This window comes from Plasmodium gonderi, assembly GCF_002157705.1.
Source record: "Plasmodium gonderi DNA, contig: Chr12, whole genome shotgun sequence".
In the NCBI taxonomy this organism is placed as follows: Eukaryota; Apicomplexa; class Aconoidasida; order Haemosporida; family Plasmodiidae; genus Plasmodium; species Plasmodium gonderi.
This window is the reverse complement of record NW_021628937.1, coordinates 12427-39300: the sequence shown is the minus strand read 5'-3', so window position 1 is coordinate 39300 and position 26874 is coordinate 12427. Positions and strand designations below refer to the sequence as shown.

Genomic DNA, 26874 nt, shown 5'->3' with positions numbered 1-26874 from the left:
ATTTACAAATTTTAAAAGGACACAAATTTTTAATTAATTATTAACATGTTTATTGTGAATTATTAAATGAACTCCTAAAAATTTATGACATAAATAAAAACAAAATCTAAAAAAAAGTACTATAATTCATAGTATAATTAGAAATGCGTATTTATATACTTATACATATATAAAAAACGTATTTTATATTTTCTAAATCATTAGAACTTATTTGTAAGATATACAATTTAAGAATGTATGTACTAAAAAGAAAAAATTAAAAATTTTTTAAATATTTTTTTATTTCTTCTTATTCATCCTAAGAATGTGTTATTTCTAACATATATAAAAAATTTAAAGTAATGTTACAAAAATAAGTACTATATTTTCAATAAATTTATAATATAATTTAAAGAATTACAGTTTTTACATAATATTTTTTTATTACAAATATTTGTATACATTGCAATGATATATATTATTATTAAATTAATTGATATATATTTATATAATATATAAATTTTACATGAATTTCTCAATATTAAAAAATACATAGCGTATCAATACTTGTAATTTTAAAAATTCAGACATAAAATTTAATCAAATAGAATCCGGATTCACTAAAGAATACAACAATAATATATATTAATATAAAAATTCTTTACACTACCATCGTATACAATATCTTTTTACAATATTACATCATTATAATATATATATAGGGAAAAAAAGGTCAACTGCAAAAATATAAAGTTATTATGTGTTTATTTTGCATTATATATTTGTTAAATAGAACATGAAATATAGAAAGGATATTAATTTAATATTCATATTACATATATATAATTTATAGGTAGAATATATTAATATTAAAATAAGAATAATTCGTATAAAAAATATAGCTTTTACTAAGAATAATATTATTAACATTGTAAAAATATATTAATATGCTGCATTTTTTATGGATTATTTTTTCTTATAATTAATCCCTTTACTAATATAGGATAAAGGTTAAGAACATATTAAATTATAATTATTTAATATATTTCAATTAAGCATTATGAATTATATACACACTGTATTTTTGCATACGCTTATAGCATTATTAAAATAATTATGTTCTCCATATATAAGCTGCTGAAAAATAAAAGCAACATCCAAAATAGATAAGTAATTTTTTTATTAAATTATGTTAACTAAAATATATAAATATAAAATATATATTAAATACTAAAGCATATAAAAAAAAAAAATAAAATAAATGTTTATTTAGGGGAATTTATTGTATGTTACAGTTCCATTATATACATTAAGTGATATATTTACATTTGCAAAAATATTACAACATGTTGATGTGAAAACTAGTGAATTAAAAATATTAACTAATTATATTATAAATACAATACATAAATATGAATAAAAGAATAAATTTTAAGTAGTAAAAATTAATGAATTAATCTTAAATGGATATATTCAAACTTACCAAACTAATATAAATGGAGTATATTTTTATTATACAGCTTTTCAATTGAAATTTGTTATATGAAAATGCTTTATTAGTGTTGCCTATGATAAATATTTATATTAGACAGTAATTTATATTATGGGTACTGTATAGCCTGCTTTGTTTCAATAAATTTTCCTATAAAAAATTATTGAAAGATGAATTAATGATATTTCTCAATCTAAACACCACACCAACAAAAAATTTGTTGCACTAAGTAAAAATCATTTGTAACAATTTATAAGGCATATGATAATTGCAAAGGATACAACAAAAATTATAGACAGTATTAGAATTACTATTATGCTTTTATGTATAATAATAATATCATTATTCCTTCATTATAAATTTAGTCTTATTTTTGTTCTACATTTAATAAAATAATTTTCTTAATATAGATTGTCTGATTAACCATGTGTTGATGAATTACAGTAATAAACTTATATGATAACTTCTTTTTTTTAATTTTTTAATATATATATCAAAACCTAATTGTCATTTTTACAATATTAGGTAGTATTTCTGATAAAATAATGTACATCCAATACGCTAATTGGAAAAATAATTTTCATATATTTTGTTATATATGTATTATATTTTATTAATAAATATATAATATAAACCTCATAAAATTTAGATATAATAATGAATTTATTTATTTAACATTTTTATATAGAGACTTTATGATATGATTCTGTTTTATTGTATTTATTTATATACATTTGAAAATTTAGTTATGCAGAATTTTTTTTTATTAATGTTAGATTGATATGTAAAGAATACACCAAATTAGAACAATGTAGATGTTCACTATTTATTAAAATAGTTAATAGAATGAAACCATCATTTCAACTTAATTTTTTTAGATTAATATCACGTTATATAAATAAAGTCCCAAATAATTAGTGTACATGCATGAACAAATAAATTTGTATATTATGAATCATAGGATTCTTAAATGTTAATATATATCCCCATATATAATTATATATTCTATATAGGTTGTAGGAAGTTTAAAAATACATTTATAGAATTATATTCAAAGGAGAGTACCATGTACAAATATAAACACAGAATTATACAATTTCTTTTATATACAATTAATAGTATTCATTGAACATGATTTCAGGATTGTATATATTGTTTTAAAAAAATTATGACCTTACCAATATGTTATTATATATATTATACAAAATATACACCACTGACATGTAGAGGTTATGTAGAAATTCTTATAATTCTATATATATAATCAGTTTAAATATATTTAAGATTTCTTTTTATGAGTGTGTGTATTTATAATAATTTCATACATTTAAATTAGTATAAATGAAGTAAGAAAGAAATTACAATTGACAATAATAAAATTTGCACCATTTGGAAGCGTTATAAAAATAATAAAATCATACAGATTTATTAATCATATGTAAAACTAATATGGATTAGTCTGCTGTAAATGGGGTGTCAAAAACCTTTTTTTTGAATACTCTCTTTATACATAATGTGATGTAATTCTCTAAGACTAATCAATATATTATACTAGAGTAATAGATTATTTTATTAAATATCTATATTTTGTGATTATTTATGTTTTATAATATCAATTGTATTTTTAATTTATTTACATGGATTTTCTTATGCAATATTTAGGTACAATTGTTATTTCAATATTGTTTAGACTTACTATGTACATTTTCACATTAATATTTGGAATAAAATTTTTAACTATGCAACTTTTCACATTATATATAAGTATAGACAATAAACAACTGCCCTATAAACAAAATATTGTACCATTTTCTTCGATCAACACAATTATATACGAATAATATTCTAAAAATAAATTAACATATCATCAGTGTGAAGATACAGCATTATGAATAAAATGATAATTTATAAATTTAAAACTAAAAGAAAATAAATCTAAATAAATAATTATTATACACAATAGACGTAGTAATTAAATACACAATTTTATATAAATTAATATAATTTAATGAAAATTCAGACCTTTGAATCCCGTAAATGTTTATAGTTTATTGATATGTTAGGGAAACTAATGCTTAGTATAAAAATTTATATACTGTATAATGAATAAAAATATACAAATTGCAATACTATCAATTAGGATTATTATTCATTATATTTATAGAAGTTTACATATAAAGATATATTTTGAATAAATATATTTTATTATAATATTATATATTATACACATTAAATTAGATAAAAATTTTATTAAATTGGGAAAAAACATAATGTAATGAGAAAAAATAAAGGATATATTTAAAATATTATAAGTTAATAAATTAAAAATGTCCTAGTATTAATAAAAGCAAATGTCAAATATTATCAATCAGTTTCTTTATAAATAATGGATAAAATAATGATCATCTAAATGATAAATATATAAAGATTATAGAATATAAGATATTCAATAAATATATAATCATACTTAACGTTGTATTATATAGTAAATTATATGATTAGAATGAAAAAGATAAAAAACACTAATATAAAATAAAAATAATATATCTCACATAAAAATAAAAATAAAAATAATACTGATTCAAAGAAACTCCTATTATGATTTATTATTATAAAAATATAACAATTTTGCATATTAAACAAAATAACTATAATAATACAAACAAGATAAAATGTGTAATATGCGCATTATGTAATATCATATATGAATAATATAATTATAAAAAATTTATACAATCATATCAATACCTATTTTTTGTAGTATAAATTACAATATATATCAATAATAATATAAAATAAATCTTAAAATTCTTAATAAAAAAAATTAAAACGTAAAAAAAAAATAAATGTGATAACTACGCAAATAAATATGTATAGCAATATAAAAATCTATAAATGCAGAGAATAATATGTTGTAAATATAACTAAACCCTTCACGTATTATATATATAATTGTTCTGCCTTTATGCCTTAAAAATGTTAATGCAGTATTTTAATATATAGGGATAGACATACATTGATAAAAATATAAATTTTAAAAATTCTTTAAAAAAAAATTATAAGGTTATAAGAATTCATGTTTTATAATACGATATTAATTACTATACTATTAATCCACAAAATTTTATAATAAAATAAATAACAGTTTTATATATAAACTGAAGAAAGCAAAATATGACTGTAACAAAGCAAACACCACAAATTATTACAGATAACGTATATCTCTATATGTTATTACAACTAGAAATTATATTAATATAATAAAAATATCATTATTTCATTATAACAACATATATCCTCCAAAAGAAATTGTTCATATATTTTTCATGCATCATAATATTTGTTTTTAGCTTGAGCTTGATGAAGTATTTCCCGCATATAGTTATTATTATCATTATGTTAAAAGCTATTATGATAATTGGAGAAACAGATCATATACTACACTAAATAGTGAATTATCTGCAATGTGTCAACAATTTAATAAAGATGGTGTTTCAGATAACTGCAAACCAAATATTAGTACTGTTAATTTCTTATATCTTGGACGTTATTTATATTATTTAAAAGAACATTTTAAGGATACTGATATAAATAAAGTATATGCTTGTACATATTTCAGCTACAAACTTAAACAAGAATTAAAAAATGTTGGTTGTGGTAATGAAGATCCTGAGAAAGCTTATAAAAAAATTATTGAACTAAAGGGCAATTACTTGCGACATAACGAACAGAATTTCAATGTATGCGAGGGCACTAAGCTTATAGAAAATTTTGATGACACAACACTTAGCATATTTCGCGATCTAGATGAATTGTATAAAAATTTTTATACAATAAAAGGCACTAAATGGAATATGTATTATCGAAAAATGATTTATGGCATATTTAAAAGGCTTTTATCGCATGAGTATGTTAGAGGTGATAAACATAAAATGAAAAATGTACTGAAGAGATTTAAAAAGGAATATGACGGTTATAGGTATTGTGAATTTTGGTGGGAAAATCCTGAAGTACTATCATTACCTGAGGTTATTTATAATGATCCATCAGGTAATTCAACTCAAAATAATACGACCACTACATCGGTGGATAACTCACAGAGCAAGATAAAAGAAGAGAAGAATGAAACATTGATAAGCAATGATATAGATAAGGAAACTAAAATAACAGAATTCTTAAAGGCATTGGCTGAGGAAGCAAGGAATGAGGAGAAGTTAGTAGAAGTTAGCACAAGCACTACGGTTATAATATTTACAGTATTAATAGTTATATTTCTTCTATATAAGGTTATATATATATTTAGATTATTAAATGTATATTGTTTTACAATTTACAATATATATTTTTATAAACAGTTCATATTAAATAAGTTATCTATTCATGACAAAGTTATCCATTTTCATCATTATTAGTATACCGTATTTGGTTCATATTTACATCCAAGAACTAGGAAATTAAAGAAACAACTTATGAAAAGAAATAATATACATCTAGACTTAATGGATTCATTTGAAAGATCGTACAATAATTCATTTGATAATACTTACGAAATAGGATATAGATCATTAGACTACTAAAAAAAGTATATTAATACTTTTTAGATTCATATTATGTCAATTAATACTATAAAATATAATGCATCTTTTAAAGAAAACTAAAAATATTAAAAACTAAAATTTATTAAAATAATGATAAAATTATTTGAAAGCATACAGGATTATTATATTTTTATGATTATAAAGAAAAAGAAGAATTCACATATTTCTACATAATAAATTATAATTCAATTTATGATCAATAATCTAGATGAATTCATAGTACATAAAGAAAAAAATTACAATATTTATATGAAATAATTACATTAAAAAAATAGATATATCAAATATTAATATATAAAAAATTCTCAAGAAACAATCATTTCTTTTAATATAATAAAAATACATATTGTATGATTAAAACAATAATTTAATTATATAGTTAATGAAAAAATAATATAAACATCACGGTACATATTATTTACTGAAATATATTGTAGTAGTAAGCATAGTAAAAATAATAAAGCACACTTCATCAATTCTATAAATATATTAATGTGTACATTATTAATTCATGAACACAAAAAGAAATTAATGCATTACATACACTTATGAATAAACTGTAATGTAAGTAGACATGTTAAATTATTTCAATGTAAACTATGAGTAAATTATTCATATATAAATTTATGCATTTATATATTTAAAACTATTATGTATTAACGGTTAGGCCTAAGAAATGCTACAAATATAATTGAAAGAAAAGTGTACACAATATATCTATTACATCTTATCAACTACTGATTAAAAGAATGTTAATGATATTATCATAGTATTGTTATATTTCTTAATAAGAAACATTATATGATATTTATATATTTATATCTAGAGAACGTATATACATTCTCCACAGATATAAAAATATTAAGGAACATTACTAATGCTATCTATAACATGTTCTGTAATTTTTATAGTTTATGTATATATACGTATATATATCAGAATTAGACACATTAAATTATCAAAATGTATGAGTGCCAATATAAGTATCACTCTATTAAAAATGATTTATTGAAATATATTTATCAATTATCAAATGATAGAATAGTAAATTCAATGTATACGTAACAAATAAAGAATATTCTTAAAAATACATGAATTATAAATATCATATACATATGTTTTTTGCAAAGAAGGATAAAAAAATTCTTTGAATTAATATGTATAGTTAATAGTGAAATTTTGTAATTAAAAAAAATCAATTAGAGTTAATGCTAATATTACAACATAAATGTAGTGCGTTTCAAAAGGAAAAATGTATAAAACATATATAAATAATTAGTAATATCTATATAACTCTTATTATATTGCAAGCGTTCAATTATATTCATTTTTCGTATATATATATTATTCTTTTTTTATAATGTATTATTGTACCTCCAAAAAATTTTAGCTTGTTACACATAACATATTCATTTAATTTACTTAAACGCATTCAAAATGTTTTATTCTATATAAGTACTTAACATAATAAAAATATTAAAACATTAAAATTCAATATATTATTCTAACTTCTTCATGGTTTCTGTTTTCTATCAATTTGCATTTTGAGCCTTATTTTATTATTATTATTTTTTATTTGTTTTTAATTATTTATGCATATATATTATCATGGAGGGAAAAAACAGTTCTGTATAGATTTTCATGTATATAATTAATGTACCAATAATATATTATAATAACTAATCCTCATTATTTCACTACAAAGAGTACTATTATCATAGTGTATAATTAAAATACATTAGTATGTGATATACAAGTATTTTAAATTTATGGTACCTTGACACTTATACCTTTTTTGTATGAATGCCAAATATAAAAATAACTAATGTATATTAACATCATCTATTATTATAATCAACCATTATTTTAATAATAAACATAACAAATATTGTAATATATTATTTATATAAAATAAATGTATAATGGTCTTACTTTCACTAATATCCCTGCACTTTGTGAAAATATAATTTAAATTAATAATTTTTCTATTATTAACATAAAGAAGTTCTAAATACATGAATGAAAGAAATATAACTTTTATTAAATTCTGATTGAAAATTTTTACGTAAATGGTATAATAATAAAAGGATCTATTATTAATTGTTCTAATAATGGTAATATATGTAAAAATATATTAAAGTGTTCTATACATTTTTAAACGACGACTATATTAATAGTAGATGGATATTATACAATTCATTATAACGTTTTATTAACATATATAAAGAAATATGTTTTTTCTTCCTTATTTTGTTTCATATAAATATCATATTATTATACAAATTATAATTAAAAACTTTTATACAAATGCCTTGTGGAAATATTATTAAAAATAAAAACATATCCCATATATATTGAATGATTTTATAAATTAAAGGATACATAATTGTAATATAATGGGAATGTAATAATAGTGTACGTGATTAATTAGGAATTTACTATAATTTATATAACTGTCAACTAATTATTAAAAATATTACGTTATTAACGTATATTGGAAGGAAGAATATATTCATTAAAAAATGTAAGATATAAACATATCTTTCTATATTTGCACAATTATCATAAATTTTTCTTATGTATAAATATAATCTAGGATATTTGTATTAATAAATATATAATTGAAGATACTATTGAAATTTCGGTACAATTTTTTAATAAAAAATCTTGATACACTTTACACTATTAATAACGATATATAGTTTTAGGCTTTTTTCAATATCTATGCATTATTTAAAAATTTATTTGATATTCTATATTAAAAAATACATAATATTAATAAAAATTCGTTTCACCATAAATCTGTATTTAATATATGTAAAGGATGTATTTTGTAGTAAAGAGATTTCTATCACAAGTGAGATAAAAAATATCATGATAATTATTTTTGCTTTATTTTATTAATTTATAAAGATATATAAATAAAGTGAATTTATTTTGAGTTTCCATTGTAATATATGTTAAAATAGAACAGTTCTATTAATTCAAGTAATATATATAATATTGCCATAATATAATATATAAATCTATATTATATGATGTATTAAAATACTTTTCTTAAATAGTGATGTTCGAACATACCATATCAGAATCATTACAGTTATCCTATGTATAAAAAATTCATGATCATTTTATTATAATTTATAATCACTATAAATAACGATATATTTATCATTATATGCAACAAATATATAACAAAAACATAAACTCAGATGTTCACTATAATATTTCAGTAATACCACAAATATATATTAAGTATCAATATAAAAAACTAGTGAATATAATATAGATTCGTAGTTTTTTATCATATAATATATTTTTCTAGTGTTCATCGTCACTGCACAGTTATATATATATTAGGAAAAAAAATGTTACATGTATCCCGAAGCAATGATATACTAATAAATAAACAATAAATATTAAGACACATGAACAACCCCCTGCATTGTACTCTAAGTCTAATTCTTAATCATTATACATTTTCAAGTTAGAATATGTAAAACTTTTACAATATGTTTATTAATATGATGAAAATAATAATATTGTAATTCTAAAAACAATATTTATTTATATAATACATATGTTCATTTTAAATTTATTATTCTATTATTAAAAATAAAGTAATTCCTTCCCTTTTTTTAGACGAATAACTCTGTAAAACAATTCTTATAATGATAGCTACATATGTAAAAAAAATATTCCTCTGTATGTCCTAATAAGAACTAATATATATTACTGTAACTGACATTAAATTTTCTAGGTGAGTCTAGATTTCCAGGAATAGTATAATCTTCTAATATATTTCTATCCGTCGTAATATTACGTTTCCTTTTAGATTTTCCTAGTAAGGCTTTTTTTTAACCAATACTCAACTTGAGTAAACTATTGAAAATGTGGTATATGCAGAGCATATATTATATATGATATTCATAGGATATAATTAAATATCAATAAAATTTATTTAATATAAGGTAATACATATTCTTTTTTATTCAAAATAATAATTACTTTCCACAATAAAATAGAAGAAACTGTAATTCCTCTAAGTAAGGATACAACAATCACAATTTTTGAGGATGAGGAAGCTGAAGTATTATCCGAAATATCAGTAAAGGAGCTCAATATTTGATGTCCAAGAATTAAATAAGGATTAGTTGAAGTTTCATAATTTAAAGGTTGTTGACATTCAGGATTATCTATGCCTTTATTTCTTCTTTTTCTCTATCTAGACGTAACTGGTCTTTTCCTATTTTCTCTTTTTCATGTGGCCGTGTCGTTCTTAATTGTCCTTTTTCGCGTTATTGGGATACTGTATAATGATCATTCAGTTGTGTTTCCAAGTCAAAGATATTTTGCACTACTTTACATGAAAATGTTTTTAATTCATATTTATTCATACTTTTAAAATAATGGTCAAAATGCGTACAATAATTTGGCTTATTAGTTAACACAGAGCACTCTTGATCTATGTTGTTATATGTTTGGAAATATTTATCAGGGTAAACCTTATATGGTTTAGTACAAGGGCTATTAGGTATCAGAAGATCTAATTTATAGTTATTATAATCTTGTGAATAAACATATATTAACTTAAAATCTTTAAAATTTGTTTAATCTATTTCATGATGAGGATATTCACATATATACGTGCCTGCATTACATTTTAGTAAAAAATTAAGTACGTCCATAAAAATTGCATAGGTTAAATGATATGTTATATTAGTATATAATGTGTCACTTAACCTATAGTACAGGTAATAACAAATAGATTTATCAAAGTCTTCTCTTAAACTTTTTTTATATACGTAGCATAGGGATTTAAGTATTTTTTTTAAAACATCCACATTCCAATTCTGTTTTTTTAAATGAACATTTGCCAGCTCATAAAAATGAACGTCGTCACAATTCCCATCTTCATTGTCGAAATAACCGTATTTTACTTTTGTAGGTAATCTTTTAAGATCTATATCCTATATATTTAAAACAAATTATAAAATACATATTTTTTATTTGTAATAAATATATAAAATAATTAATTTATGAAGGAATATTATGTTTTAACGCAAATAATAATTTATATTATTTAACAAATCACCCCTAGAATAGCTCCCATTATTAACGAATGTTAAAAAGTGATATTAAAACAAAAAAATACAGTCATATATTTCGTATTTATTTCCTAAAATATTGAAAAATTACTAATAAAATTCATAAGGATATATATATCTATTTTTAGGATTATGAATTTTTGTTTATGTTTTTTTTTATTTTTATAAAATTTTATGATGTGCAATTTCTTTAACATTATCTTCTATGAAATACGGATGTATATTGGTTTATTGAAGATATTATATAAATATTTTAATCATTCCATGATATTTACAATATGATAATGAAATTAATTATTTGCCATTCATAAACGTAAATGCTACATTATTCTATCTGTACACTTATAACACGTATTCCTAATGAATATTGTATATAATACTATGTATCCTATATATTATTGATTAATTCAGTTATTATAGGTTTTTTTTTTTTGGTACAAAGTGTAATTAGTTGAATATCATTTATATTATTCAGGTCCTATTTGAATACATTAATTAAACGAGCATCATTATTTTTGTCCATAAAATAAATTTAAAAGATTTCTTTAAAAAAACTTTTATTCTTTCAAATCATTAATTTTTCCGCCATTCTCATATTATAATTAAAAAGTTCTATTTATTTATATATTATTCATATTAATGATAATACTGTAATGTGCTACGTGAAAAGAATAATAAATATATTTTTCTTATATAATAAAATCTATTTTGATTATTCCAAAATATACGAAAATAAAATTTTTTTATGTTTTATATAATTGAATATTATATAAACTGATATATGTCCTGTTTAATTTGTAATTTTCATATCAGAATAAATATATATTCATGAATAAACATATACAAATAATTTCTTTTTTTAAATATATATAGAATTATTAGTTTGTAATAAGAATAATTATGATATTTTACAAATAAACTATATTTATGAGAGGTTAAGTATACTCAATAACGTAATTCTTTTAAAATTCACTTTTAATTATTCTATAATTATGAGTACATAAAAATGGCTTAATTAATACAATCATTTTTGTAGGAAATTATTATATTTTTGTATATATTCATATTAAATTTTATCCTTGTTACAATATAATGAAATTATTTTTACCTATGAAAAACAATATCATAATTATATATTATAAAAACTTTTAACCTATGCTAAAACACATATTGTGTTTGAAATTATGTTTGAATTTTGTTTTTCCTTTAAATTTTGTGTATTCTTTAAAGAAACGTATTTATTATAAATTTTTTTATATATTGTTAATGATTATATATTTTAAATTATTAGTTATGTATAAATATATATAATTATTCATTATAATATATTATCTAGATACAACAAAAATAAATTTACATATAATGAATACATTTTATTATTTCTATTGCAACGTAATAAAAATATAATTAATTGATAATATATGTTTCTATATAAACATACAATTCTATCATCTTATTCAAACGCAGTTCTAACTACTAAGAAAAAAAGTAAATCCAAAAAGACAATTTAGAATCTTATATACAAATTGTTTAAAAAATATTACAATTGGCAATCCTTGACAAAAAAATAATATATTAAAATAATGATTAATGCTTTTTAAATGTCCATATGTTTCATTCATTTATTCTTTTATTATAAAATATGTAAACAAATAGTAATTATGTTTTTTCCTATGAATCCATTGTTTTATTTCATATATTTTTTTTTAAGTGTAAAAATTATTTTTATGAAGTTTCATATTATATGCTAATACTTCTCGTTTTCTTTATTTATATTAATAAGTTCTGAATCATTAAAAAATATATATTTTGAACATATTTATCCCAATGAATTAATATATTTATATATAAAATTTTCAACATTACTACTATTCTATCAAAATGTTGTAAGATAATTAGAGAAATAAACACAAAATTATGAATATTACAAATTTTTTTTTATTTTTTTATTAAATCGAAAACAACATTTGAGTAAAAAAATATAAATTCCGTCTTTTTTTATTAGTTTTTTAGTATCTCTAAACTTCAAAACATTTTATATGCATATATATCCTTGTCGTAGGAACACGGAAAACTCATTGAGTTTCTTTAATTATTTATGTTGTACAAAATATTGATTAATATATTAGAGTTCAGTTGAATAAATAAAAAATTTTAATTATATCTTAGATAAACCTAGTATATGCAAATATATTATGTAATATAATATAAATATATTAATTATCCGATATGCGGAACAGTTTAAAAAAAAATTAAAATATTAAACATAATTGAAATGTTCATTGAATTAGTTATATTCAGGAATTTAGAAATATGAAAAAAAATTATAATTATATGTTATATTGTGTAACGCCGTTTTGTACACATGACGATATATGTCTATGCTTTGGTAAGGTAATTTATAATGTATAGGGGGATATTTATTAAATTTAACTAGTCAGAACATTTTAAAGGGTGAGTTTTGTTCAAAAATATTTATATTATTTAATTAAATAAGAGATAATATTGTGAAAATACATACATAACATAATCATAGTATTATTTTTATTATTTATTACAGTTACAAAATTTAATATACTACGCATGAACGTCGGAATAAATGTTGTAATTTAACAGTTTTACACATTTATATTGTTGGGTTTATTATAAAAAACAAGGTTTTAAAAAAATAATTAAAAAAATGTTTTACGCGTAAAATGAATCCTAAGAAAGTTTGTAAATTTTAAATACATAATATATATAATATATTCCCATTAATATATTTCAATATTGAAAAAATATATATGATAGAATGGGTACATTACGTAATTTTATCAAAGGCAAGAATTTTATTCAAACCATACATGTTGTTTCTCAATTTATATAGATGATAATTATATTACCTTCAACCCTAATTATATACATTATAAGACCTATTTTTTTTCCTATAAGAAATATTATACATAAACTAATTCCATATTTACTTTTTTGAGCATTATCCCTATTTTTGTGCTATTTTTATTCATACTTATATACATATTTATAAAATAATGTGGCGAAAATCTATTAAAACTCATAGAAGTACTAGTTTTAATGATTATATTTTTTCATTATAAATCCATATATATGATCTTTATTCTGTGATACTCATATTACATCACATATAAAATTATATTTTTAGACACATTTAATTTAATTATAATATATATAATTCTAAATATTTGCTACAAAAACATTCATAAAATAACATATATATATATAACTCATTATATTCCTTGTTATTTGATTTTATTTGTATCCCTAGCATTTCTTTTATTATAATTCCTTATATGTCTTTTTAGTGTCTATGATATTATACACATATTATTAGCGTTTCTCATGCGCATTCATGCATAGTATTAATTAGTTCACTATGTTCAAATATATATATTTATGTTCGAATAAATCTATGATTATTATTTGAAGTTCAATTTCTATTGTAAATTAATGTAAATTAATTGAAATATGTTAATATCGTGTTTTTTCATTTATACAAATATTAAAAAATTGTGATGTATTTCACACATTTTATTTGTTTATTATTTTATTTCATCTAAATCTAGAAAAACATGAAACTTTAACTTTTTGGAATTTAAATGTTAATATATATACTTCGCTATATCATGAAAAATAATAAATTTATATTTATTATTCTTATTTTTTGTTAAACATTAGAATTAATATAATAAACACAAAATTATCAATTTTAATACATATAAATCATTTTATCGAATAACACTCAAAATATATTATAAAATATATTGTAGTGTTATAACATATTCCAATGAATAACATCTTCAAATTTACTAAAGTAAATTAGAATGTTAACAAATTAATAATTATTAAAAATGTAATAAACTGAATAAAATTTTTACAAAATTTCATTGACATTTTGGCGAATGTAAAAATAATTTAGCTATACTCAATGTTAATGAAGGAAATAACTTATATATATATCCTAATAAAAGGAAATTAAATAAACTAAAACTAAATTAAACTCTATTCAGTTATTAATTATACATTCATCAAAATTAAAACAAAATTTTATATATTAAAATGTACTAGAATATATAAACACAATTTACATGTCATTCCTGATAAGGCACAGTTTATATAGGTTTTGAAATAATACATTTTAAATAAAATGTGTATTATTTTATTTTAATCACTTTATGCATCATAATAATGTATAAACACCAAATAAAAAAAACTTTGGATGTTAATGAATAATAAATCTTATCTAATAGATCCATATAAAAGAAATATATGAGCAAGTGAATAGTCATACACGAATTTCGAGATGAATTGAGGATATATATATTAAGCAATATTTCATTTTTTGTAAATTTTTAATTATTTAATAAGGGATAAAAAATGGTATTATCATTTTTTTCTATCATAAACACATAATTAAAAAAATAATTAGTACATATCTCAAATGAATTCTTACATAAGATTAAATATCAGCCTCTATGCACATTTTCATGAAGAAAAAATAATGTAGCTATAGAATTCACATTTTTCGATGATAACTTATGTTTTGTTACTATAGTAATTAACAGATAATATAATTATTAATTTTGTATGTCGTTCCTATAAGTCCCACTTCGTATATATCATTCTGTTAATAAATCTATTTTTTTTTTATCCTACATGAAGTGGCTTATTTTATTATGATATTATATTATCTTAAATTAATTATTATGAAAAAATAAATAAGGGTAAATTATTTATTTTAATAATACATTTATTCTGTATATTATGAATAAATTGTAATCTTTTATTAAAACGGTAAATTAATGAATTCAAAACATAATTAAATAGTGTTAAATGAATATAATAATGTATAATATATTATGTGTTGACGTATTGTAAATTATCATATATGCATATCATGCAATATAAAATAAAATATATAGCAATAATATCTTTTAAACTGAAATATTAATCTGGGCTTATATGACATATAAGAAATTATTAAATTTAGTCCACTTTATATAATACAAAAATGATAAATTATATAATATATCATGTGTTCAATATTTTAAAAAAAATACATAAGATATTCCTATATGATATATCAAGAAAAAAGTACATATATGCTATTTATTATTTTCCATGTAATATAATTATCCCTTGAATATTTATATAATGAATGTACAATTTAAAATTAACAGTTACAGGAATATAATATATATGAACCATGAATATATTATCCTTAATATCACTTGAAAAAATAGCAATAAGATGTATCTTATCTTTGTTTCTTCGTATTTATAAGATGGAATATATATTTTAATTATTCTTTTGTTTCATATTTGCTATACATGAATGATAATATTTAGTAAAATTTATTTTAATGCATATAATTTCATGAAAAAGTAAAAACGCCTATTACATAGTTAAAAAAATGAAATTTATAGCTAAAGCATGAGGATTTAAGATTTATATAAATTTATCAATATGATATATTTGTTGTAGTTGTATTAAAATCATGTTTTTTATATATATATTCTTGATAAATTGTTAGAAGGATAAAATAATATTGTGGGTATTGAATTAAGAAGTTTTTGGTAATTATTACATTGTATGTTGTATTATATTTCATAATTATGCACAAATATGCATTTATAATTATATATATGTGCTAAATATAGGAACTTTTATATATATTTTATAATGATGTATAACATTTCTCCTTGTAAGCACATCCATTTTTATATAATATTAAAAAAATTATACATTCTTTTATATTAATTCAAAGTAAATGGTGTAAATTAAAAAAATATATTTTAATAATTTTTTATTTTTTTTTTATACTTTATTATTGAAAATACAAACTAGGATAATAGAAACTGATTATTAAAAAATTTTTATATCCCTTAGATTAAGTTATATATACTATCAAAATAAATACAATAAAGACAGAAAGGGGGATATATATATATATATATATATATTCTAGACAAAAACATACATTAGTAAGGCATATTCTTAACTTCTTCTTGAGTGAACTCCTAATACTGTATAATTTTTATACTTAAACATATTCTTAATATTATATTTTAACAAATAATATTTTACAATTTCATAATTATGTAAGCATGTTTTCCTTTCTTGAATTAAAATAACCAATAAATTTTAAATTAACTTCATTACATATCCCCAGTAAGCTTTGCTATATTATAGGTTTTAGAATAATGTGAGACTCTATCAAGAATATTTATTAATTTATACTATAATTATAAAAAATATTATAACGAGGTTATTTGCACTGGTCATTTTTAGTTGAAAAAATAGGTTATTTTATTATTACTTATAATCATTTTGTCCAATTCATGTGTAACTGAATACAATATTAGCTGAGATGTGGTCAACTATAGTACCTTAAATAAATTATAATGTTAATTACAACTTTTCCATACGCTGATATTTCATATTCTATTAATATCATAAAAAAATGTTCAAAAATATAGTTTCTGCTACACATTTGTTTAATTTATCTTTAGTATGAATTAGCAAAAAAGTTTCGTGATTTCAATGATTATGTAGAAAAAAATGAATGGCAATCTAGCTCTTCTACTGATAGACACTGCGAAAATATTAATCAATCATATTTACAATGCATTAAGAACAGTGATGATAATATATGCCCCAAATTTATGCACTATGTACATAAGATTAAAGAACAATATAACTTAAAGGATCCTGAATATATATACATATACTATTGGTTATATAATCAGTGTAACGGAAAATGTGAGAGCGCAGATATAAAAAATTATTTTAATGAATTGATAAAAATATATGAATCAGAAGAGGGAACTACTATATATACAGTTTATAAAGATATTATTATTACGGAGGTTGAGTTTGAAAGGCTAAGAGATATATATGAACTAAACATAAAACCTAGTGAAACTGATAATAATGATCACAAAAAATATTGTAGTGAATTCCAAAAAATATATATGATACGCAAGAGTGAATGTGATTACAATACACACTCAGAATATTGTAATACATTAGAAGAATATAGAAATAAGTACAATGAATATGTAAAATCCAATAATTCCTTAAAATCAGAATTCCCAATTTTACACCCTTTCAGAAGATATAATATATTAGCCTATATATATATTACATTTGTTATAATATTAGCAATAGCACTTCTTTTATTTATTATGTATAAGGTTATTTACAATATAATTTTTATTTTTATGCTATAAAATAATTTTCTTAAAAGAATATGAAAAAGGCAAAATTCATATTAACAAAACTGCATAATTAATTTATATATTTATTCTGTTATTGAATTAGTTCAGAAAAATGAGTTTCTTTTTGCACCGTAAAATAATAAGGAAAAGAAATATCTACATGAGTACAGATGAAGGAAGAAATGCATTTCAGTATTCTGAAATATCGAACAAAATATCAAGAGAGGGCACATATAATATATTATATAATTATGATATCTGTTAATGTATTATGTATAATTAAACAAAAAATATATTGTAAATATATGTAGAGATTTGTAAGACCATAAACTACAGAATGGTTCTTTATATAACATCATATATTTATGAAATACTTATTTCCATATAAACAAATCCTAGAAATCATTAATATGCTTATTCAACGTATTAATCCTACAAATAAATAATATTATAGCAATGAAAATTGTATTAACTATAGATATATGTAATAAACAAGAGAACTATAATTAAGTTATAGATTCCTTGTTTAATTGTATATAATTTCCATATATAAGTAGCCCTTTAAATATAAAATGATATAAAGTATCATTATGAATAATACGCAAGATAGGGTAATGGAATAATATATATACATATTATAAAATATATAATAATTAAGAAAATTAATGTTTATTTCTTTAGATATTATACGCTATTTTTTTATATAATATTAACAAAAAATAAATATATTTTGTATAAGTATTCATAAATTAACTTGATATAAATATTTTTATGTTATTTTTATATTTTATTTCTAATAAAATTAAAATTTAATACATTCATCATGTACATTATACATATACGTACAATATATGGAAAAACATTTCTTGTTAGCATGTTCAAATGTACAAATTATAGCACGTATTTTTTTTTTTAGATTTTGTTTTTTCATACTTTATGCATTATAATTTCCATTTTTTTTTTTTATTCTGAATATTATTCTCAGTATTAAAAATATCTAGTAAATTTTATATTTATTTCTTTCAATATAAACAAAGGCAAAAATAAATTATATATTTTTATAAGACATGATAATAAACAAAATTATAATATTCTGTGTATAAAACATGTAAAACACTTTAATAATATTTGCGTCAAGTTATATTGTATTTTATTATATTTTCATATTACTACATAACAATAAATATTTCTTGTTGAACGCTATTATTTTATATATTGATTAATATAAAATCCTATTTCTTATTTTTTCATCTACAACAGAATTATGTTATAATAACATTATATGAATTCATAACGTACGTAGAAAAAATATACAAAACAATTAAAAAATATTTGAATAAGTTAAAAATATAATTATTAATTCTTTAAATATAAAATTTGAAAGATGTTCAGAAATATTCGATTTAAATAAATATGCATAAAATTCAAAATAATATTAATGCTATAATAGTATTATTAATCATGTTTCTCTATATAAAATGAAAACATATATATTATTAGATTAATGTTTATATTATTTATCATACAAAATGTAATATATACAAAAAAATTATATGTTTTTTTAAATAGGTAATAACATAGTGCTTATTGTAGATAAATAAAGAATAATTATGTTAATAACATTCCTAATGTTTTCAATGAAATTTGTAAATATTAATGCTCATATTATCCTCAATAATCATACATTATACTTTCATGTGTCAAAAATAATATATTTAATTATAAAAATGTTGATAATGATATCTGAACTATTTGAATTTTTCTATAAATAAAGAAATATATAATTTTTTTGAAATATAATTTAGAATACCATTGTTTCAGAAATATGAATGCATAAAATAACGCATTGTGTCTCTTGTATGAATAAGAGCAAATTAAAAATTATATATATGCTATTGTAACTTATTTAATCATAGTATACAATATGATTTGTTTTTTTTTCATATCCTGTGATTTACGTCCTAAATATTAGTATAATAATTCTCATGGTAATAATTTAACATTCTAATATTTAAAGCCATTAAAAATTTATGTATTTATTATAATATATACGTAGCATCATGTAAATTTATTTATTAATAAAAAAATTCACTCTATATATGTCTTGATATTAAAAAAATAATATCTTTCTATTAATACATATTTTAGTTCAATTTATATTTTTTATTTAAATATTATATAGATGTATAATAATAATACCACTTAGTTACAATTTTACTTTTAATACTATGCGATAATATACATTATGCAATAGAACTATCATATGAAAAAATAATATATTACAATTTTTGCTTATTATTATTCTTTCAAATTAAATACCCCTACATTATAAGATATTTCAATGGTTTTATAGAGATTTTTTTGTATAACATTATTTTATATATAATAGAAAAAATATCATGCATGTAAACAAATATATATTATAATTAAATAAGAAATGAATCGATTAAAATTATAAATTTATTTTGAAGAATTCATATGTTCACTACGTAATTTATACGCTCTCTTCAATATAAAATTGATCATACATATGTTTAATCTACAAAATAATGTGCTATTGCTATGTTACAAAGGACGGAATTGATTTTTACAATTCTTCTATAGCTTAACACTTTTTCTGCTAATCAACCATTGTGGTATATTTGAGTAATATTTAATAGTATAAGTATTGAATATAATTATTATATTTATTCAATTTCCTCGAGTTTCTAAGGAGATATCACAATTATGAGCACACAATATAGTACTGTTAATACATACTGATTCATAGGTCTTTCTATTGTATTTTTTGAATGATTTTTTATAGTGTTATATTATTTTTCTCCTATTATGATTTTAATCTAATAATTAATAATATTATAATACTAGAAATACTTATTTAATATACATCATTTATGCAATAAAGATCACTAAAAAGTGTATAATGTATTTGAATTAGAAAAAAATAAGTTGCTCTAATACATATGGTTGACTTTCTATAAAATATAATTAAATCTAACTTCATGTAAAAATTTGGTAGAAGGAAATCTCATTACATAATTACCCACGTTGTAATCAGCATAAACAAAGCACGGTGCCCATTAATAGTAAATTGAAAGCCACTTTTTACATCACACATCAGCGTAATATTCCATTTCATATTACATAAGGAATATTGCAGAAATAACGTTTTAAAAACAAATATTGCTGTAGATTTAAAATTCATCTAAAATCTTTTAAAATATTCTTAGTTATTATACGTTTTGAAATATGCCTTTTCATATATTTAATATAATGTATATTAATTGAGATAATGTTTAATATACATTGATACTTCTAAATTTTATAATCAATAAAAAAATTTTTGTCGTAAATAATATTAAGTACAAGTAAATTATATACATAATTTTGAGTAAAATGTTACAATAAAATACTAAATTTTTTTATGTACTACAAATCATGAAGAATTGTATACCTTTTTGTATAAACAAAAAAGAGATAAAATAACAGGGATTACAGTTAATTAAAACAAGACATTTCACAAATTAACACCTGTAATAAAAAGATACATATATAATTATGTGTTCCTTTTTGATGACTCTATGCCCATGTTTTAAATAACGACACAATGTTTTGTACAAACAAGTGGAATAAAATTTACTCAGTATTAGGTAGTGAATTTCTACATATGCAATACATTATGAATAATAAAATGTAACCTTTAACATATATAAGCATCCTATAACGAAATAAAACAAACTAAAAATAAAAAATTTTTAATGAATTTTCTGAGAAATTATTTCCTTATTCACATGATATTTTCGTTAAAATTTTAGACGCCTCTTTTATATTTTGATTGATTCTTATTTAATTTATGGTTTTGTATACTGTTAATATGTTTAACCTTTAAAAATAATCATGTTTATCCAGTTTTATTAATTAACATATCCTTATGTATTGAAAGAGATTGATTATAAAATAAAAAATATAATTTTTTTATCATGCTCTTTGAGTTTATTAGATTTTACTGAAAGAATCTTGTCCTTCCTTATTACAAATATATATGAGAATTCTAAGAATTAATTATATGCTTTACCACAAGCAATAAAATAGTAATATATCTATTAGATAAGTGTTATAGTTTTTTAATGTTTTTTTTAATTATATCCTAAATAAAGATAGAGAAACCATAAAAAATTTCATTTTTATTCACTCAGCTTATCTACTATTTATTCGAATGCAATTGAAGAGTAATGAATTAAATTATGATGCTGTAAAACTATGTAATACTAATGTGTAAAGCTTTAAATTATTTGAGATAAATAGATTTATTTGTTATTCATTTGTTTTAAGGTACATTAAGTATTACATATAATAAATGAGGAATTTTGAAGAAAACGATTAATATTTAAAACTACATATTCTTTTTTCTTTTTTTGCATGAATATTATGTAGAATTTATTTTAATGAGGGAGTTAAAATAATTTATGGGAAATTAATTAATAAAAATTATTGTAAGTATGCACATATTTTGTTATCAAAATTTAAAAAATGTTTATTAATAATTATGTCTTCTAGCAAAATAGCATGTTGAATAGTCACTTATCTTTTTTTTTATTGCATTTTAACATATTTTAAAATAATTATCTTTATTAGGTATTAGTTTAATTTTTAGTTATATATTTCTTTTCACACTTGGATGTTTATTATTACTGTATAAAAGAAATAATATACCTTGTATAAAATTATTTCTTAATAGTTTTTATTTTTTTTTTTTAAAGGATATTTATTCTAAAGAAGAATCGAAATGTATATTAACCTTAAAATTATCTATGTTACTACAAAATATTCCCTTAATATTCGGAGCACGCATTATTTTTGCATTTTATTATTTATTGTATTATTACTTTATCATAATACATTGCAAAATATTCTCGTTATAGTTTCTTCCTTAGTCAAATGAAAATGAAGTGATCCTTAAAAGCTAAAATATGCCATTCTATATTCATTTACTTAAATGATTATAGAATTCATACATATTTAGGAAATTTTATTTTCTGTTATATAATTTATGCAATATAAATATTTTCTGTGAATATTATAATTCATTAATTGTTGAAAGAGTTATTTCACTTGACAATAATTTTATTATTTTCCTTATTATATTTATTACATTACTTTTTATGTTACATTTAAAATTATTTAAAATATTATGTATTTAACATTAAAATACATTCTCTATACTGTAAAGCAATGCTTTTAAGTAGACATTATTTTGATATTAACTACGAAATGTAAGTGGTTCACTAAAATTTTTAAACCTAACTATAATTTTGTTTTTTAAAGATTTATATACTCAGAACATCACTGTTTGATACGAAAAAAACAATAAATGTAAATAATTTACATTATGAAATAACAATATAATTTAAAAACATGAACACAATGTTTAACACGAAGGCAAATATTTGTTATAATATATATGTGTAATTTTTCTTATAAATGCAACATATTAAGAAATGAATATAATGCTTTAATTTCCTTCCTTTGTTCTATGCATGTCTAAATCCTTTTTTTTTTATAATTTGTTATGTAAAATATGTAACATGATAAAGACAAAGGTTTCCAATAATATTATATAACAAAATATAAGTGGGATTTTATGACTGTCTATTTTTATTAAGCATATATAAATACTGTAACTATTTTGTTTAATTATATTCTTGACGAATACAGGAACTTTGATCCTTTTTATTTAAAACTAAACAGATAAATATTTATATAACAATTAATAATGCTTTAAAAAAAAGTGAATATTATTCCTATATCTTTTATCATTCTAAAAATACTTCGAATTCTTTTAAAAAATGGAAAAAAAAAAAATTACTTTGCTACATATTATAATTAATATTATTCACGTAACTTAAATATAAAGACAATATATAAGAAAATTGTAAATATACAATTAAAAATGATTTATTACTAATATAAGGATAATAATAAACCTGCGTCCTTATTATGTATTTTAGAATGGTACAAATATAAACACGCGTATTTAATGAATATAAAAAAAATATATCATTTTTTAACAGTACATAATAAAAAATGATATATATACAGAAAAATTAATAATAACTGATAATTCACAATTCAGAGACTTTGACCCCTGGATCCTAAGACATGTATATGATATTGTACCATTAGTTATATATTTGAATAAAATATTATTTTAAAATTTTCAGTTTTCATTATTATAGTTTATATGAAAAGAAATATTATATTTATTTTACATCATAAGAAAAAAAAAAAAAGACGCAAATGAGTAAGACAGAAGAAATCAAACACAATAACTCATAGAATTAACGAATTAGAAATACCATAAATTTACTGAAAAAACATTTTTCTAAATTACATATTCACACATTAACAGATGGTCACCCAATAAAAAGTGTATATTTATATCACTTAGATTACCAATATTAACTAAACAATTCATTATATATAAATGTTTTATGTAAAAATATAAAATATAAACACTTAAAATGTAAATATACATGGATATATTCCAATATATTTTTTTATATATAATAGAAGTGTTTTACGTGCGTACTCAAACTATATTAAATAAACACTTACACACATTCAGTAACAGAAGAATATTCAATAAAAAATAAATATTTACATGACTTCGTTCATAGCTTTTAATTCATGAATTTAACAGAAATTATATTTTAAATAATAAAATAAATACAAACACATAAAATGAATATTTTCATAGATATATTTTCAATATGTTTTTGTATATATAGTGGAAATATTTTATGTACATTCTCAAACTGTATTAAATTAACATTTACGCACATTACAAGAATTATAATGCTCTCCACACACAGTTTGGGCATTGGTTAAAGAAAAACGAAGCCTTTCATATGGCAAAGTAACATCAACAAATTATATACAGATAAATATAATTAATAGATACAAACGCATATATTTTATTTCATTTGTTACATAAAAAGGTTCTATAAGCGCAGGCAAAAAAAGAACTTACAATTTGAGATATATAAATAACAACATAACTTGCGTAAAATAATTTAGAATATATCCTTACACAAGAGGCAATATTCCTTTGCATTCATTTTGCTTTTACATGATTTTAATCTTTCGTATTTTACAATTTTTATTAAAATATAGATAATTGCTAATGTAAGTATAAAAGGTATTACATATACAAGCACGTCACCCAGCGATGATATCAAGTGATTATACAAGTCTTTATTTGATTCATTAGGTGCATACTTAAGAAATCCTTTTTCATCAATAAGTTGGCTTTTATTTAAAAGATCTACAATTCCTATTGCTAGAGCAAAAAAGTAAAAGAAATAAGTTAAACCAATACGCAATCCATACCTTTTACGCAATTCCTTTTTAAATTTGCTTTTTGTCATATTTGGTGTATTTACAAGTTTATTCATTTTGTCAATCCCCCTAAATATCTTGTTTTCACAATAACAGTCAAACTTTCCTAATCCTATTCTTTTAGAATATCCATCCTTATAACTTTTCATGTAATAATCTAAATCATTCTTTTTCTCTTTTTTTATTTTTTCGTATGTTGATGCATTTTTTTTTTCATTTTTCATTTCCTTATTCCTCCCATGAACGGAATCTTTTATATTTAAACCTTTTTGTTCAACTTTTTTTTCAGTTTTAGCTTTAGCCAATAACCTGTTAAAATTCATATTAAATTGTCCATCTGGATTACATTTCTTTTCTAGGAATTTAGGAGAGACATCCTAAAAAAAATGTTGTAATGTTAGAAAATAAATAATATAATAGTGATAAAGCATCAATGAAAATGTAAGAAAGAAAGTAACATTTATGGAGAAAAAATCTAAAACTATTAGTAAAAATTAATAGATTAGCACATCGTTACTAGGTTGAAATTTCCATATTAAAAATAAAAAAGTAAAAATATTAAAATAAAGAAAAAATTTTAAGTTTCCTTTTATGTTATTACGCTTCATTATTGCCACCTTTATTGTACAATAAAATTATAATATGATTACACATTTATCTTTTCAATACTTAAAAACATGAATTTGTAATTTATTACAATATAGTCAGATAATTAAAACATATAAAAAAATATTTAATTAAATTAAATATATACAACTATTTATATAATAAGAATATCCATTATAAACATATTAAATTAAATATTTATCGAAAATATTATCATTAACAGCTTGTACTCATATTTAATAAAAAATGATTACCTGGGAAAATTAACGTTTACTTAATTGTACACATATAAAATGTATATAAATTATACCTATAAAGATTTAAAAAAAAAATTATTTATTATATTATATTCATGGTAGCACAAGTAAAATATCACATCTAATAAAGCGTAAAATTTATTGTTTTTCTTATTTAATCTTTAATATAAAAATATTAATAATGTTTATTTTCTATAATTT

General features: G+C 19.6%; 3 protein-coding genes across 3 annotated transcripts; 2 read left to right on the top strand and 1 right to left on the bottom strand.

The window, feature by feature from the left end:
* Positions 1–4645: 4645 nt before the first annotated feature.
* PGO_120030 (variable surface protein) lies at positions 4646–6048 on the top strand (the record flags this gene model as incomplete). The annotated part of the gene is made up of 3 exons (XM_028688800.1): positions 4646–4687; positions 4822–5757; positions 5884–6048. 3 exons carry the CDS (start codon positions 4646–4648, stop codon positions 6046–6048), a joined length of 1143 nt encoding a protein of 380 aa, XP_028544601.1.
* Positions 6049–17562: 11514 nt separating this feature from the next.
* On the top strand, positions 17563–18677 carry PGO_120020 (variable surface protein; the record flags this gene model as incomplete). The annotated part of the gene is made up of 3 exons (XM_028688799.1): positions 17563–17577; positions 17705–18388; positions 18516–18677. The coding sequence occupies 3 exons, from the start codon at positions 17563–17565 to the stop codon at positions 18675–18677; spliced, it is 861 nt and encodes a 286-aa protein (XP_028544600.1).
* Positions 18678–25122: 6445 nt separating this feature from the next.
* On the bottom strand, positions 25123–26489 carry PGO_120010 (variable surface protein; the record flags this gene model as incomplete). The annotated part of the gene is made up of 3 exons (XM_028688798.1): positions 25123–25227; positions 25567–26187; positions 26463–26489. The coding sequence occupies 3 exons, from the start codon at positions 26487–26489 to the stop codon at positions 25123–25125; spliced, it is 753 nt and encodes a 250-aa protein (XP_028544599.1).
* Positions 26490–26874: the final 385 nt, after the last annotated feature.